Raw genomic sequence first — 17,954 nt, forward strand, 5'->3', positions numbered from 1 at the left:
GTGCATTGGGAATATTTATTTTTTTCGATGAATGATAACAACAAGCATGGAAGATGTTTTTAATGCATGACTCTGATGCCGTGGGAGGTTGGTGTAAGTTGCGCTTTGTGATGATCAAATCCGATATCCAAGAAAAGAGGCAAAAGGAACTGTTAAAAATGTATGTTAACCTGATAATAGGGTGCCAAGTGCCATGTGTCTCGGTCTTGATAATGCTGCAATTGGAGTTGGGATTTATTTAATCCTCATAAAATTGGTCCTCACACTATACAGCACTTGCAGTCGGGAACATCTCTGTAATTGCATATTTTTATTCATGGGAAGATGCCCTAATGCACGACTGGAAAAGTTGTGAGGACAAATCCGGATACCTGGTTAAAGTGGGCCATTATAACTGCATTCCGTCTGATTTGTGAGAAATAGAGGATTAAAAGCGACTTTAAGATAGCCATCAGATCATATTCGTTCACCTTGATGGCTTAAGCATTCACCAACAGAGGTTGGCTTTGTTTCCTGTGGGATTGGCAGGTTGGTTCAATTCTAGAAGGAAATTCTTTAGGGAAATGAAAAAGATTTGGATTCACCTAGTAAAATGAACAGATGAAGGAAGAAATTGTGTTGAAATGCATCTCATCTCATCTTGGATAAGTTTCTCCAAAATGTGCTAGAGACCCTTTAGCATGGCATAGGTAGTTTATCAGAAATCCTTGCTAGACAGAAATCAACCCAGAATCATATATATGAAAGGAATTGTAACTGTTATTCATTTATTTACACGACATTTCATTGGTTTATTGAGTCAAATTCAACCTCTCAATGGCTTCTCCAATACAGCAGAGAAAAAGAGTTCATCCTCCATCTTATCCATCTTGGGTACTACTCTCCACATTTGCTTTTTGTAGCCTAGTTTAGAGAATTCATCCAAGTACACTTTCATGTCTTCCTTGCTGCAAAAGAAGCGATCCACCCAAAGTAGCCCTTTTGGGCGGAGAACTCGGTCCCAGTCCAACAGAACATATTGGAGGAGGTCGAGTCCTATCCACCCATCTAAGAAAAGGGTGGAATGGATGATATCCAAGGTGTTGTCAAAGAAAGGCAGTCTCGAGCCAATTGAAATGTAGAGAGGGAGGAGGCCTCTCAATGCAATGACTTCATTGAAGGGGGCTCCAAGATTCAGCGTAGCCGATGCAATGGTTACATTCCTCTCCTTCATTATTGCTGCAAATGTCCCAGTTGTGGGGCTGAAATCCAGTCCTATACGGATCTCCCCAGGTTTCAACCTTAGAACTTCATCAACTGTGAATTCTGCTGAAGTGGTCTGGTTTGCAGGGACCTCCCAGCCTCGTTTGGAGAGATCAAAGCAGTCGGCACATTTGAAGAAGCCTCTTTTGCCAACTGTGTTGTTGGAAACCAGGCAGGAGTAGTCTTTGCACTTGTAGTGAGTCCACAAGATGTTGGAATCACTAGGCAGAGTCCAAAGAGAGGAGTTCAGAGGGAATGGCTTACCATATCCTGGAGGTGATTTTGTGAAGCATCTCCTTCTTGGTAGAGGTTCGCACCCTGCCACCATGAGTTTTTGAGCCACAACCCAGTCATCTGGGCACATACTGAAGGCCTTGTAGGTCATGAAGCGGTCTATATTTGATGCAACACCAGCACATGCCAGACCAACTGATGGATACACTGCTTCTACTCCAAGGAAGTTTTTCTTCCCACTCTGCCTGTTGGGCTTGGGAGAAGTATACCCTCGAAGCTCACTGGACTGGAACATCTTTAAGCTCACTGATCTTTCTTCGGCTTCATCTTCATCTGCCTCACCTTCACTGAAACTTTCATCCACAGTGACAGTGCTCATCTCTTTCTCATCAGTCAGGGGTTCTCTATACAGTCCTGATAGACTACCCACAAGCTTGTCCAAGGATACAGCAATGCCAAGTACTTGATCGGCAAATTTGGTCACGGCCTTTGACTCTGGATTTTCAGTATGTAGTTGCTCTAACAAAGATCCCAGCTGGGTTTGCAGACGAGAGATCTGGCTGTGGATGGAGTAAGGTAAAACAATATGGTCTCGGGTGGTGGCATTAGCGTTGGTGGTGGAGAAGGTGAAGTAAGGGTAGGAGATTTTGGAACTAACAGTGATCACTGTGAGGAGGGTGAAGAAGAGAAGAGGATATAACAGTACGGGCAGGAAGCCTCGGAAGGATTTGGAGGACTTGGAGCTGGTCTGTTTCTGCATCTCTGATGAGATGGGTCTCTTCCTATCTCTCTCTTTGCTTTGCATACCTTGAAAAACTGCAACTAAACCACCTTGGGTTATGTCACTTTCTTTTGGTTGTATGACTTCGAACCGAGTTTACTGTAAGCTTCTTTTTCTGTTATACTTCATTCAGATCCTTCCTGGTCAATACTTCCCTTCTCGTCTAAGCGATCAAGTCTTGGTATTGGAGGAGGATTACTATAATAAAGAACATTGAGATGTGCGTCGAGATTAAAAATTAAATTAGCCATCTATTTCTTATACCTTGAAAACAACTGCGGCATTAGTGATCTGCTGTGTGCTATACAAATTAACATGGGATTTGCTCGTCGAATTCACTTTGTCTCCTCTTGAATCCTCCCTTTCAATTCACGGTGGACATTAAAACTGTCATCGGTGTAACCCAATAGCTAGTTTTTGAGTTTTCTACGACAACTTGCTTCGGTATTTCCCTGGTTTCTAAAGTTACTGCTTCTTGTACCTTCATGTTTATATTACAAACCAAAACTGAAGGGGTAGGCAGAGTTGAAGCAAGAATCATGATGCAGCAAGTGGCTGATGAATATGGGTTGGAGATGTCTCTAAAGCTCCCAGAAGCAGGGAATAAAGCATAGGAGCTGAAGCATGATATTTTCTGAAGAGTTGAATAGGAGACTGGCAGATTTGAAAGCAGAAGACTAGACTCTCCGTCTTGGTTGGGAATTACTGAATCGGCTAAAAGACGATATGCAATATGCTCAATTTTGATATGAAATTTGATGTGTAAACTAATCATGATTATGTGGTTCGTCAAAGTAATCTTTTTAAAGCAGCTTCCTTCTGTTATGAAATCAGACTCCCTAAACCCATATTCAAACATTAATCATTCATTGATTGATTTGGAATGATGATAAAACGATCATATTTAGCAGAACTGTTGCATCGTGTTCATCCACTGATGGATTGGGGTCCAAAAACCTCACAAATCCAATTATCCAAATTGCCAATGTTATGAACATTCCATTGTTGAGCAGCTAACTAGAGAGAGAGAGAGAGAGAGAGAGAGAGAGAGAGAGAGAGCATCAACTGGAGAATTCCATGAATTAGAGGGTTGTCATCATCGAATTGACTTAGCCTTCTGGGTCAGCATATGCCAATAGTGGAGTTTGTTGAAGGGTTGTTTCATTCCTTGTGCAAGAAAAAAAATAGCACATTGAGTCATTCCGCTCAAGGCATCCTTTTCAGGAGCATTAATAAAATAAGCACAAATTAGAAGAGAATACTGAAGAGGGAACAAGAGGAAGAAAGAAACATCCTCTTCACATTTTTTTTTTTTTTTTTTTGTTTTTATTCAATCATCTGGTTGGAAAGCACACATATCTCTGGACGGACAAGTCCAGACAAATGGTCATCTAATTTGTTTATTCAGAGTTTCTTGTTTTCCTTGAGAAACACCTCTGAATGACATTCATTTCATACCAAATGCCTCCCCATTTTTATATATATTTAAGGGCTAAAGCTGTGAATGATGCATGTCTAGAAGAAGCTTTTGGGTTGTAATAGGATTTTTGCACCTCATCAGCGGAAGCATGGCTAGCTTGTTCTTAACAAGTTAACAACCATATAAAATCTGGCCCAAGAACCCCCCCAGGGAAAATCCAACTGTCCAGTCCGTGTTGTAATTAGTGACTTGGAGCCAAAGCCGGGTCAGAAACATGGAGAATGAGCTGGTTCACCTCTGTGTCTGTCACTGGCAACCACAACCAGTCCACATCCACCCATTACCATTAGTTAGCCTTCCATCTTTCAAAGGAATGAAAAACAAATTCAGTAAATAAATCAACGTTTTCACAAATCTATGACGTTCTGTGCCTGGCCCACTGGCCCACCTACTACTCTTTTATTAAAACATCGATTTGCTGGGTCTGGGCCTTCTCCATTCCATTTCATGATCTCAGCCATCAAACGGTGCTACTACTCTCTTGTCTTGTGGCTGCTTACAGAACTAGCAAAGGATCAGACGGTTATGATTGCCTCATCAATTGTGGTTATCTGTTGAGACTTGAGACCTAACTTCCTTTCTCTTCTCTTTCCTGTTTTCTTTGCATTCCAAAGACAAAAGGAATACCTAAAACTAAAATCAATGGATTTTTTCTAAACTAAACTACGAGAGGCGAGAGCTCTTTTCCAGCCTCCTGCGTCATTATAATTATTAGAGCGATGGGTCTCTTTCCACCTTCCAGTTCCACCACCGACACATGGGTGGAATAAGAATAAGGGCGGCCCACGGGATCCGGCCCACTTGTCGTGGGCAGGCCCAGGCCATTCGAAATCAAAGCTTCTCACTCTCACGCATCGTCATCGTCGTCATCATCATCTCATTTGCCATGATTCTCATTGCTAAAATACCGTTTTTACCCTTTTACCAATTCCTCTTCTCGAAACTTCTTCTGATAACAACTTCCTTTGATTTTGGGCAATCGTGTAGAAAGTAGAATGGGTTACATTTACACGCACAGGGGCTGGGCCGTGGGCCTTGGGCCTTTTCGAAGGGCAGCGGTTCGGGCCAATAACCGCTACCCTGGCTGAACCCACCCTTTCCCCCCCCCCCTGGTTTGGCTAATGGGTTACAGCCCCTATGTGAGCTGGATGTTGGACCCACATCATCGAACATACTTTCAAGTTCCAAGATTCACCACCGGAGGCCTGAAGGAGGGCATATGTGTAATTTTAACAACATATGGTGTTGTACTCCATAAATAAATCCCAAAGAATGGGCAATTAGGTAATTACATAAATGGAATTAGAATTTAGAAGGAAATTTTTGCAGTAATTCCAGTGGTCTTAAGTCTCCACTTCTGTCTGTCATGTGATGATGTGAAGGAAAGGCCAGTGATCACGGTTTTTCTTTCCTCTCTCTCTCTCTCTTCCTCGGTTTCCACTCTCTCTCCCCGTTGCAATTCCCCATTTTCAGTTTTGCCCAGGAAAAGAAATAAAGGAATTTACTATGGAAATGGAGTTTGTCTGCTCATCCATGAGGAGGTCCATCTCCAAACTAGTAAAATGTACTATTTTGGTTGTTCTGTGGTTTTCCTGCTTCAGTTTTACGTCAACAGGTTCGTACTCAAGATCACTTATATATTTTCCCCCTCTTTTCGTGTCAAATTTTGTTTTTATTGTCGGATTTGTTCTTTTTGTGTTCATGGGTTTTGGTTGGTTAAAACAGATTTGTGTCATCTTTTTCGTGGATATGGCATTTTGGGTTGAGATTTGGTTGTTGCGTTTCTGGAAATAGAAATTTTGATGAGATTGCTTCTTTTCTGTTTGTCTAGAAAATTCGATGTTTTTGGGCTTCTTTCTTTTTGTCTACGTTATTTGTTGTTTTTTTTTTGTCCAAATCCACAGATGAACTCCTAGTTCCATGGAAACGCTCTTCCTAAATGTATAATGAGACGGTTTTGAAAGTTGTAGTTGCCCAGTCGCCCTTCTTCTTCAGTAGTTTAACATTTGATTTGTTTTGTTATTTAAGAAAACAAACACGACTATGGAAGTTCAATATAAGCAGTTGATTTAGCATCTGATTTTTCTTAATTGGCGGAATGCTATATCATTTTATATTTCCCGTTCCACTGAAAGCTTTAGTTCAATACCCAGTCACATCTTTTATAGCTTTTCGCCCTTTTTTCCTCCTTGGATTGTTTTCTTCGTTTTCTTAATATGTTTTTTCATGAAGACGATGGGGCCTTTCTTTATGAATTTAGCAAGTTCTAGTCTTGTAGAAAGCCCGGGGGAGGGGAGGGGGTGAGAGGAAATTTTTATTTCATCATTATTCATGTACGAGTTGCGACTATCAGGTTGCTGGAATTAAATTATAAATTTTATCCTCTGTTTTTCTTGTCTATGATATTGGACTGTTATCATGTTTGCTTGTTATGCTAATAAAATAACTCACTTATCTATTCATTTTTTCCGTTATAGCTTGGGTTTATTTATTTGTGTTTTGAGATTTCTATCTACCAATATCTCCAGACTCCCGAGAGCCCGCCGTCTGGACTATGCATAAATGATGGAATCTTCTAATGGGTAAGATTCAGATAGATTATCAGGCCTGGGTACTGCGAAAATTGCCTTTCCATTCCCAAACCCGCCTGAGCATCCTTGATCCCAAACCCCTTTTAATTTTTTCTCCCAAGTTCCCAAACCCGTCCCATCCCAAGCCCGTTAAATTTGTCCCATCCACCATCATCACATAAGTGAAATGTGATGTCCCTCTTAAGCAAAAATGTGGTATGGTAAGCTAGTGGCCAAGACGCCTATAATGGGGCACAACCGGAAGAATTTGATTCTCTCTTAATCCTTTTTTCTATATACGTTATTTCTTATAAAACATATAAAATATATTTATTAGGGTTTGACTTTGATACCAGAAGAACTTATAACCAATCAACTAGTATTCTGACAGAATTGCCATCCCTAATCAGGCTTCTTGACCTCTTGTTGTCTCTTATAAATTGGATATGGAAAAAGGGAAGAAAAATAGTAGTATGATATTTTCAAATTTTCTTCTTTAGAGAAACATGTCATTTGGTTTATGAGGGAAAGGATTCATAGGGGGCCGCAACAGGTGTTGTTCAATGCTGGGACATCAGATTATCTCAGATGCCCCCTTACACAAATGCAGATTCCAGACGTGCACTACTTGTGGAATGCACTTTATTTCGTCTTCTGAATTATGTTTCATATTGTCATGAAAGGAAAAAAGAGAAGAAACTATACGTTGTCCAGAGGATACACAAATTAAATTATTACATAATGATCTGATTTAGATGTTTTTGGTTCTCCCTATTTCTTCCAAAAGAAAATATGGGAACCCTATTATGGGGAGGGGAACTTGGGGCTTTCAGGAGCTACAATTCTTTTATAAAATACTAGAATTTTGGCTTTCTTGGCAATTAAGGATCTAAAATCAATTATACCGAAAATGTAATCATGGTTGGCAGTTCGTAAATATTACAAAGGAAGTAGTTATAGTTAATTTTTTGTATATGATTCTCTCTTTGTAAACAATCAGGGATATGTGCTGTTATAGAAACTGGGGGAGATTTTTTGTAATTTCCCCTTGTACAGACACTTATTGTACAAGGGTTTTCTTATTTTGAGTGAAATACTATACTTTGCCTCTTCTCAAAAAAGGGTCTAAAATCAAATATTGCTTTGTTTTTTCCAGAAGCCTATGATCCGCTTGATCCAAATGGGAATATCACAATCAAATGGGACATTATAAGCTGGACTCCAGATGGCTATGTTGTAAGTATATCAAGGATTTTTGTAAAGTACATATGGCCTTATGGTGGAGCTTAGAAAATCTGTGTGTGTGTAATTTACTGTGAATTCATACTGTACACTTAAATTCATATCACAAAGTATATCATGCCCTGCATGTGCAAAGAAGTCTATATTAGAGGGACACTGATATATGTATCAATGTCAGTGTTGCATGGACTTTTCCTAAATGGATGGAGTTTCTATGTGGATACACATAGGATTCCAATGCGTAATGAATTCTTAAAGGAACTTCTAGAAAAAATTCCCTTTTTCTCCTAGCTTATTTGACACAAGTACATGAATATACTTAAGCTACAAATTTCAAAAGTGGGTATTTTCTATTGCCTAGGTTATCTCTGTTCATATCATTATTGGTAAAAGAATTCTTTTTCAGTTCCACCTTCCATCTATTACTTCACTGCTTCTGTCACATATTGTTAAATATTTTGGAAGCTTATCTGCCTCCATCTAACTTATCATTCATCTTCTGTTTGGAGTTGGGCAGGCTGTTGTTACAATCTTCAATTTCCAACAATATCGTCACATTCAGGCACCAGGGTGGACACTGGGATGGACATGGGCAAAGAAGGAAGTAATATGGAGCATGATGGGAGGCCAAACCACAGAGCAAGGGGATTGTTCAAGATTCAAAGGAAATATTCCACATTGCTGCAAGAAAGATCCAACAGTTGTGGATTTATTGCCAGGAACCCCTTACAACCAGCAGATTGCAAATTGCTGCAAAGGAGGAGTAATCAATTCATGGGTCCAGGATCCAGCCAATGCAGCAAGCTCATTCCAGCTTAGTGTGGGTGCAGCGGGGACCACTAACAAAACAGTTAGAGTTCCAAAGAACTTCACACTAAAAGCCCCTGGACCTGGGTATACATGCGGGCCTGCGAAGATTGTTAAACCAACTAAATTTATATCAGCAGACAAAAGGAGGGTCACTCAAGCAATGAGTAAGATGATTTGAAGATTATTGTTTCTTTCAGGAAATCTGATCATAACATGGTTTCTTTATGAATTGATGCTTCCATGCATCATGATGAGATGGAATAAGCACCATAGTATTTTTTGCTTTATCCAATAATAAAACTATCATTAATGAAATATTACCGTTTCTTAATAGTAATTCTAATAAGAAGCATAGAAGGCTTTATGTGAGAAAAACCACTTTATTTGTCATTAGCTTTCATACACAAATAGGTCAAAATAGTTTTCATGGTTCCATTGCAACTGAGCTCATGCTATACTCATACAGGGCTCTCTTGATTGTTGGTATCATTTATCATTAGAAGAGAAAAAGTAAAGGAAAAAAATGTCTTGTAACTTATATGTCTCCCTTTTTTCAGTGACATGGAACGTTACCTGCACGTACTCTCAATTCCTGTCTCAGAAGACACCGACCTGCTGTGTCTCTCTCTCTTCCTTCTATAATGATACAATAGTCCCCTGCCCAACATGCACCTGTGGCTGCCAAAACAATATAACTCAGCCAGGAAGTTGTGTAGAGTAAGTTTTGTTGTTCATCTTTTTTCTTCAAAATATCATGCCTTCATTGTTTTTTCTCCATAAAATTATCTTCCAGTGTGGAGACAATGTATTATGTTTGATTTCATACTCTCTTTTTTTTTTCTTTTTTTTTTCTTTTTTTTTTTTTCTTTTCTTTTGGCTTACAGGGGAGACTCGCCGTATTTAGCTTCAGCTCTTTCAAGCTCAAGCAAAAATAGCTATACACCTCTTGTCCAGTGTACTAACCATATGTGCCCAATCCGGGTCCACTGGCATGTTAAACTCAACTACAAAGAGTACTGGAGAGTCAAGATCACAATCACAAATTTCAATTACAGGATGAACTACACAGAGTGGAACTTGGTTGTTCAACACCCCAACTTTGACAATCTCACCCAGATTTTCAGCTTCAATTACAAGTCATTAACTCCTTATGCTGCCATAAGTAAGTTGTGTCTTTAGTTAACAAGTTCTCTTCCTGTTTTACTTTATGAATGGAAGAGGTGAATGATGATCTAATATCCTAACCTGATATTACAGGGCATTTAAGATATATTGCATATGTTGAGGTGGTCTGGACCATCAAATTGGTTGTCCCAAATTTAGGAGATATCTAGGGCTGTTAATGGGTCAGGAAGACCAATAGAACCTAACCAACCCATTATATAGGGTCTCAGTCTGCTTCATGTGCCCCGATTACAATTGGGTTGGGATTGGTTTTGGTTGTTCTGAACCTGTTAAGACTGAAACAAACTATATATATATAGCATATTACAAAGATACCCCCAGTCTAATACCTATCGTGATATACTTGTGGTATTGTCACGTTATCGTGTCCAAATGTATCAATTTAACAAATGAGTAGATGTACTGTTAAGTTACAGGTTGGAGTATAGCTGTCAAATATGATCGGGTTTTATCAGGTCAGACCCTAGTCCTGATTGATAATTGATCTGGGACAGGTTCTGCACATTTATTTATTGGTTTGGGACCAGGTTATGTCTACCTTGATCTAGACCTGACCTGATCCCTTGATGGTACTAGACCAAACCAAATAAACCTAATTGATGAACGAACACTTTCCTGACCAAACTAAAGAAAAAAGAAAACCAAATGAACTTTTTCCTATGCTCTTATCCACTTGGTTGTGTAAAAATGTCAATCAATCAAATGTTAAGTCTGGTTTTTGTTACTTTCTGTGGTTGTGGCTATTATACCTGGTACCTGTTTGCCTAGCGTACTGGTATCATATCAAATATGGTACCAAATACTTCTAGATGTGTGTGTGTGTGGCTTTGAAACATTTAGTTGACTGAATCATTTTGGAATTGGAATTTGGTTTCGCAGATGATACTGCAATGTTATGGGGAGTTAAATTCTACAATGATTTACTCATGCAAGCTGGCCCTCTAGGGAATGTCCAGTCAGAGTTACTTTTCAGGAAGGATAAATCAACATTTACTTTTGAGAAGGGATGGGCTTTCCCTCGACGGATCTACTTCAATGGTGACAACTGTGTCATGCCACCACCTGATGCCTATCCATGGTTGCCAAATGCTAGCTCCCGATCTGTTGCCTCGTTAGTTGGTCCAATCATGACTTTCTTTGCATCTTTGGTGTTCTTGTTGGGTTAGGACCAAGTGAAGCATAGGGGAACATATTTCAATTTATGGGTCATTCCAATATTTACAATTGGATCATACTAAAAGCCTGTGGTGAACTAACCTCTGCTGGAGCCTTGGATTCCAGCAATATAAGTGGATTCAGGTGCATGGCAACCCACAATGACAAAAATCGCATCTTCTGTGTTGTGTAATGGCGAGTTGAATTCACTGCCATTTTTGTTTTACATTTTACCTGGTATATAAGTATATTTTCTGATTATACATGTAAATTAACCATCTTGTTTGTAGGGATACCATGTAAAAGTGTTGCTCCTTCCATTGTAATGAAAACATTTTGAAGTGAAACCACAGATAATATATGGATTTGATCTTGGAGTTGTTAATCAAACTTTCATCTTCTCATGTAATTCTGTTTTGTTTAACCGAAACTAAATCACAGAAGTAACTTTAATTTAGTTGAGCATGTCTGCATGAAGATGAAAAAAAAAGGTTACTTGCACTAATAATCCCCTATGGTCTAACTTTAAATTTTACTTTTAATGGTTTTGACATCTTATTTGTTCTTCAATAAGATCTTAGTAAGGGCATCCTTAAAATCTACCATACATTACAAACTACAAAGTGGACTTCTTAAATTCCTAACCACGCATGACGCATGGTTATGTCAATCAGTTAATTGAAGTGAGCTGCCAGCTACGTTATAGCATAAAACTAAAACGGCCATGAAATAATGAAGAGCCATGGAGATGGAGAGGGAAGAATAGCTACAATAGAATCTTTGCATGCATGTTCTGTCTCTTAGATGCTTTATAATTAGTATCAGACAGAAACAAACCCAGTTACTGACCTTTATTCTTGATATCCGTCTTGAACAAATTGATATCTATCAATGAAAAAGGGACATGAAACAAAGTTTTCACTGTTGAACAGAAAAAAAAAAAAAAAGAAAAGAAAAGAAAAAAGAACATATGGCCGAAATATTTCAGTTTGAAATCCGCTTTCACCCTTTTCTTTGTTGAAACGGAGCCTTAATGTCAAAGCATCCAGCAACCATTTGTTAAAGGATCATGTTTCTGCAGGGATGAGAAACTAAGTACTCCATAGCCGTGCAGTATGGTCAACTTTCAGAACATTCTTCGTTATATAGAAAATTTGGTCTAGTTTCTCGATTTAATAAGCTCATATATCTTACAAAAGACGTCTTACAGAGCTGATTCACATCCAGCTTTCATTTTTCTGATTCAAACAAAACAATTTTGGCGTTTCATTTACATACCTGTATTTCAGTAACCAATATGCGAAAGATAGCCATATGTTCAGAAAAAAATTGCTTTTTCTCCTTCCAAAACTTCTGAAAACTGCCTTTTGCTTCATTCTAACATCCAAGGGATTCACCAGACGGTCATCAAGAGGAGTAGAGAAGCAATTAATATTGAGAATGTAGCTGAGTTTGTAAAGGCAGAATTTGGTAGGAATGGGTATGCGTCTGGTGGGGGTAGCATGCACTCATCACCGTTGAAGTAGACTCTCCGAGGAAATGCCCAACCTTGCTTGAGAGTAAAGGTCTCCTTGTTTTTCTGAAGCAGAATTTCCGACTGGACATTTCCAAGTGGGCCTGCCTCCATTAGTAGGTCATTATAGAATTTCATGCCGTAAAACATGCCAGTGTCATCTGTATGTGCAATTGCAGCAAATGAATTAGAATTTTTCAAAGTCATAAATAGTCTCTGAAAACAGACAAACAAGAAAATAGAAAGCATAATTTTGAATTATTCTGCGCATTGCTATGAAACCCTCTCTCCACAACAGATGTAATGTTCGTTTGAACTCTGTTCAGACAAAATTTATGGACCATGAAATGAAAGAAGCAAAATGGTATTTTAGTCATCCAAAAAGTTCCAAGCCTGGTGACTCAATGCAGATTGGTTTTTTCTGGATGCTCTTGTCCAGGTGCAGACCCTAGTATTGGCATGGGAATAGGAAGGGTTAAGGCCTATTGAAAACTCTTGTTCGGAAGAAAGCGTGTTTTCTTTTACAGAGCTAGCAAAGAAATAGCTTCCCAAAAATGGTGAATGTGCCTGATTGTGAGCATATAGAAATGGAAAGACAGTGCTTGAGAGGTTGTGTGCACTCACTAATGGATTGGTAAGGGACAAGAGGCTTATAATCAAAGCTAAATACTTGGGTAACATTATTGAGATTTGGGTGCTGAGCAACGAGCGTCCACTGTGTATAGTTCATCCGATAGTTGAAATTTGTGATGGCGATCTTCACACGCCAATAGTCCTTGTAGTTGAGCTTCACATGCCAGTGCACTCGGATCGGGCACATATGGTGTGTGCATTGCAACAATGGTGCATTATCCTTCCTTGGTGTATTGATTCCCAGTACATTTAGCAGCTTTGAGTCACTTCTGCAATAACACTCACAATCCTGCAGGGTTAGCTACTCTTCTTTGACGTTCAAATAACAACAGACACATGCTTTTCAATTCACGATACATCGATCTGTATAGTTTGAGTTGGAGGATTACTTGATACAGTTATTCTTGCTTTGGCAACCACAAGCGCAGGAGGGACACGGAGTGATGGTATTATTATAGAACGAAGAGAAGGATACACAACAGCTTGGGTTCTTTCGGGCCAGAAACTGTGAATAAGTGCATGTCACATTCCATGTCACTGCAAATTAAAGAATAGCAAGGTAAGGATTTGTTACAGGACTGAGCTATTCTTCTGTACTATATGAGCTAATGTGATCTGTTTTGAACTTGGTTTCATTGAAGAACTTAATACCAAACTATATCTTGAGTATGGATGAACTTACTCAGTGCCTGAGTTTTCCGCCTCCGGTCAGGTGTAAAGAAGGTTGTCGATGGCACGATTTTCGCCGGGCCACAAGTGTACCCAGGTCCTGGACCTAGCAAAGTGAAGTTCTTGGGAAGTTTCACTGTCTTGTTTGAAGTACCAGCCAGCCCAACACTGATCTGGAAGGCTGAGACTGATGCTGTAGGGTCCTGTCCCCAAGCAGCCACCACCCCACCTTTGCAGCAATTGGAAAATTGTTGATTGTAAGGAACACCAGGAAGTAAATCAACAACTGTTGGGGTCTTCTTGCAACAATGTGGAACGTTCCCCTTGAACTTGGAACAGTCTCCTTGCTCAGTAGTTTGGGCTCCCACCATGGACCATATCACTTCTTTTTTAGCCCATGTCCATCCCAAGGTCCAGCCTGGACTGATGATGTGCCGATACAATTGGAAATTGCTCATTGTCACCGCTGCCTGGAAGATGGATCAAGAAGACATTGATATCATTATCTCATGTTTGACTTATTGTGAACTTATAATCTCTGGTATTGAATTTATATTTTCTTTTATGAACAAAAAAAATTATGTTTCAATAAACAGTCTAAAGAACAGTAGAGTCACATCGTTTTTAGGGCTGCCTTATGGATCTGCAATTGGTTATTTGAAATTTAATCTATGTTGGGTTCCTGATGGAGCGTTCCACAACATGAACGTTTTTGTTTTCATTTGGTTTTGAAATTACCACATCAGCAAAGAAAACAAAAACATGTTCTTGAATGGTGTTTTTGTTTTCAAAAGGAAAAACAAGTTGGTTTTATTTCCAAAAAAACAATACATGTTTTTTTTTTAACAAAAACAATTTTTGTAGTATAGAAATTATATATTTTATAGAACATGATATTAAATAACCACATGAAAACATATTCTCTAAACTAGAAACTCAACAACATGTTTTCTATGTTTTTGTTCTAAGAACCAACTTGTTTTCAAACCAGCTGGTTTTGCTTTGTTTTTGGAACTTCCAACAAGAAAAACAATTCACATCGGTGAAAACCCCCAAAAATTTAGAATTTAGAATTGAAACTAGGAAAAACTTGTCACAAAGAAACTGCAAAACAAAACTATCAAATGGAGATGATACTCACGACATAGCCATCTGGGGTCCAAGACATCACATCCCATTTGATTGTTATGTTCCCATTGGGATCCAAGGGATCAAACGCAGCTGCATTCAAGGAGTAAAAGCAAGAAAAATAAATAAATAAACCAGAGGAAAGTTGGAATTGGATCGCCATGCAAGCTTAAATTTCCAACTTCACTACTAAAACCTTTACCTGAAGCGGAGAACATCATTACAAAGAAGAAAGACACTATAATGAACTTAAATTTCACAACAGTGTAGCTTCTACATTGTTGGTGATGATCTGCAGGCCTGTTGGATCCCATGCTGAAATTTTCCCAGGTTAGGCTTGCCTGAACTTCACTGGGATCCCAGAAGCGTTCTGGTGACAATTTAAGCAGACTGTATCAAGAGTGTCAATGGGTCTTTCTATATTTAAGGGAAGGAAGAATTGAACTCAAAAAAATTACCTGGAGATGGGAGATAGCTTACCTAATGGTAGGTACATGGTGTGGTAATTTCATCTGTTATTGTTTGTTAATTTTCTATTTTCCTTCTTATTTTAGTTCCCATTTCTTTAAGCAACGGTCGTGGTCAGCAAAGAAGACAATCACGCGGGAGATTTCAAGATATTTAAACCAAAGATCACACGGTCAACATCTGGTTTAGGAGAAGTTTATATAGATTTACTACCAACCCATCAGTAGAAAATGACTGAATGCCCCTTCTATTTTCTATTTCATTGAATAGGAAGATGATGATCGTATCTTACCAGGAAAAGAAAAGAAAAGAAAAAGAAAACCAGAAAAATAATTGGAAGGTCATGATCTCATCGGTTATCAATCATCACTAGTCTGAGGCACAGACCGCGGAGAAGATTAATAAACCGTAACCCAGAAACAGACCAAACAAACGGATATAGTTGGATACAGTGCCCATTTGGTCAATCAACCATAAGAGAAGCTTTCCATTGAAAGGAACCTTAGGATCATTATTGGCAATTCAGTTTTATGATTTGAAAGAGGGATTGCAGGCATTCATCAAAGGTCTCTTTATTCTGAGGTAGGGGGGTTAATCGGCAGTTGGGGCAGGTGGTCACTCCCCCTCTGATTAAGACTCGCCAACTGCATGCGGAGACCTGAATGCTTCAACAAAACAACTTCTCAAATGCCCTCTTCTTTTTGGGAGCTTTGGCCACTCTGTCTCTGCCACCCACTCAAATACTTTTCTGTATTTTTTTTGGTTACAAGCTCTTATACTGAGTGAACTTTCTATAAGAAAAACAGAATTCATAGGCATGGTGTGCTTTAAAAAAAAAATCATTCATGACTGAATCTGATGGAGTGTGTGGCCAATGATTCCCCCCAGCATTTTGCAATCCCACCAATTGGGGTGATGGGAAGGAGGTGGGAGAAGAAGAATATGAGGGCTGTCTTAGTTGATCAATATTACTTTCTGGTAACAAATCAAATTCATGGTTTTCACCGACAAATGTGAATGGGTCTGATAAACCAGTTGCGCTGTGACTTCAAACCTGCTTGGATTTATTTCTAGGTTTTAATTACGTGAACGGAGAAGGCTTTCATTGATGATGAGCAAAGAAAGTAGTCTACTATAAAATTAACTATGATTTAAGTCTACCAAGATGTCCACATTCATCAATTGGTATACCAAATTACATTAAAAGGGAGGGCATGAGAGTGGAAAGGGAAAGATTGAGCAGTCCACTCTATCTAGTTCTTTCCTTTTTTTTTCTTATCTTGAAACCTTCACAAAAGAAGGGTACTCGCTTTATACGGTAATAGAAAATTCTTGGAATGATATGCGTAAAAACACAGGTTGGAATTTGAGAGCGACCACATTGTGCATGAACGGAAATGCCAAAGGTTCCCAAATCTGCTATAACAAAAGTCGAAGGAGAAGCTTGCGAGAGACTAAAATTAGAAACTAAGCAATAGACGTCCTGTTTGTTTCAACACCATGTGACCGTGACTGGTTTGTAGTTAGTGTACTAATATTAGAATTGTTGGGCAGTCAATGTTGGACCTAGCAGTTGTGAATCCCAGCTATAATTGTAGCAGTCATGTTTACAAGAAATAGTTATTACAACACCCGGCTTAAGAAAAAAAATGGTTATTACTTTATTACAACATCCAGAAATACGAATGCAGACGTAAAAAAAATGCCACAGGTTAGGACCATATCACATCCATTTACCCCTCTGAAGTCTCAAGACCCCAGATAGCTGGGACCAATATTGGGTGATATCCTTTTTATAATGAAATGCAGTCCATTGACACTAATGAAATTCCCAGAATCAGGAAAATAATATACTAGAGTAGATAAGATTCTGACCATACACTTTCTTGAACCCATATTCAAACTTTGGGGTTCCTCTTTATGAGCCATATCAAAGGGTAGGCAGGCATGATGAATTCCGAGGCAACTGTTCGGATCAAAACCAGCACTGATGCTGCAGACCGAACTAGGATTTCAGAAAAAAGAAAAAAAAAAAAAGACAAAAGGAGGAAACTATCTTCTTAGTTCTTATGAGATCAATTATACTGAAATCATTTGCATTTCTGTTTTGTTTGAAGAAAAAAATAAAAGACATCAAACATAGAGTAGTTTCTCATGAATCCCATCCTCCATTAGAATAAAGTCATAGAAGTGGAAGTACAAAAATATGAACCCTTCAAAGCTTTAGACATCCTACATTTGGAATTTTCTTGCGTCAAAGTTTCAGACCATGCAATCGCAATGTCAGGTTTTTTAAGGTATAAAAGCTGTGAGATCTACCTTGTGCTCAGATCAATCATAAATCTTGTGCTCTCTTCCTTGAGTTTTGCTTGAAGAAGAAATCATCACCAAGCAACAAGGACTTAGCTTCCCTTGGAAGACAGCAAAAAATCTATTTCGGGATCTGCAACAATGCAGATATCTTCACCTTAGCAGATAATAGAAACCTTACTGCAAAATCCAATTATTAACTCCCCTGCCTGATTTTCCTCTTCCTGTAACCTTGTTGTTCAGTAGTCTAACTCGTAGGCTGGCTACCATATACACAATAAACTAAGTAGAGAAAGAAACAAACAGGACCTGGTAGGTCAATCTGCTTTGTTCTAGTACATAGAAGGCTGGTAGAAAGCATGATAATGCTGGGAATGACAAGTGAGAAATCTAAATAACTTGGTGTTAATGATGGGAAAGGTTCTAAATCTGTTTGATGATTCTGATTTCCCAGTGGGTTCTTTCAAACACAGCTTTGTTTTCACAACTACTTGCAGCGACATTTAGGGACAACTGAATATGGTTAGCAACCTC

General features: G+C 38.9%; 3 protein-coding genes across 10 annotated transcripts; 1 reads left to right on the forward strand and 2 right to left on the reverse strand.

Annotated features, from left to right (window-relative positions):
- Positions 1-711: 711 nt before the first annotated feature.
- LOC148863351 (putative methyltransferase At1g29790) lies at positions 712-3,988 on the reverse strand. The gene has a single exon (XM_088975856.1). The coding sequence runs from the start codon at positions 2,279-2,281 to the stop codon at positions 806-808; it is 1,476 nt and encodes a 491-aa protein (XP_088831982.1). The 5' UTR covers positions 2,282-3,988; the 3' UTR covers positions 712-805.
- A 1,085-nt stretch (positions 3,989-5,073) lies between these two features.
- Positions 5,074-11,089, forward strand: LOC148863352 (protein COBRA-like). Of its 8 annotated transcripts, none has more exons than XM_088979334.1 (7): positions 5,483-6,090; positions 6,266-6,319; positions 7,464-7,543; positions 8,067-8,523; positions 8,917-9,076; positions 9,244-9,521; positions 10,424-11,089. In XM_088979334.1, exons 2-7 carry the CDS (start codon positions 6,316-6,318, stop codon positions 10,708-10,710), a joined length of 1,266 nt encoding a protein of 421 aa, XP_088835460.1. In that variant the 5' UTR covers positions 5,483-6,090; positions 6,266-6,315; the 3' UTR covers positions 10,711-11,089. The 8 variants fall into 8 exon arrangements, with proteins under 8 accessions (XP_088835456.1, XP_088835461.1, XP_088835462.1 ...); XM_088979333.1 differs by having other exon boundaries at positions 5,530-6,090; positions 6,215-6,319; XM_088979330.1 differs by lacking the exons at positions 5,483-6,090; positions 6,266-6,319 and adding an exon at positions 5,074-5,352.
- A 743-nt stretch (positions 11,090-11,832) lies between these two features.
- On the reverse strand, positions 11,833-15,043 carry LOC148863353 (COBRA-like protein 4). Its single transcript, XM_088979338.1, has 6 exons — positions 14,845-15,043; positions 14,656-14,735; positions 13,528-13,984; positions 13,235-13,382; positions 12,837-13,114; positions 11,833-12,373 (listed from the first exon to the last, which is right to left on the reverse strand). The coding sequence occupies exons 1-6, from the start codon at positions 14,954-14,956 to the stop codon at positions 12,093-12,095; spliced, it is 1,356 nt and encodes a 451-aa protein (XP_088835464.1). The 5' UTR covers positions 14,957-15,043; the 3' UTR covers positions 11,833-12,092.
- Between the last annotated feature and the right edge of the window lie 2,911 nt (positions 15,044-17,954).

The sequence above is a fragment of the Nelumbo lutea genome, chromosome 3, assembly GCF_056320005.1.
Source record: "Nelumbo lutea isolate HS-2025 chromosome 3, American lotus-T2T, whole genome shotgun sequence".
Lineage (NCBI taxonomy): Eukaryota > Viridiplantae > Streptophyta > Magnoliopsida > Proteales > Nelumbonaceae > Nelumbo > Nelumbo lutea.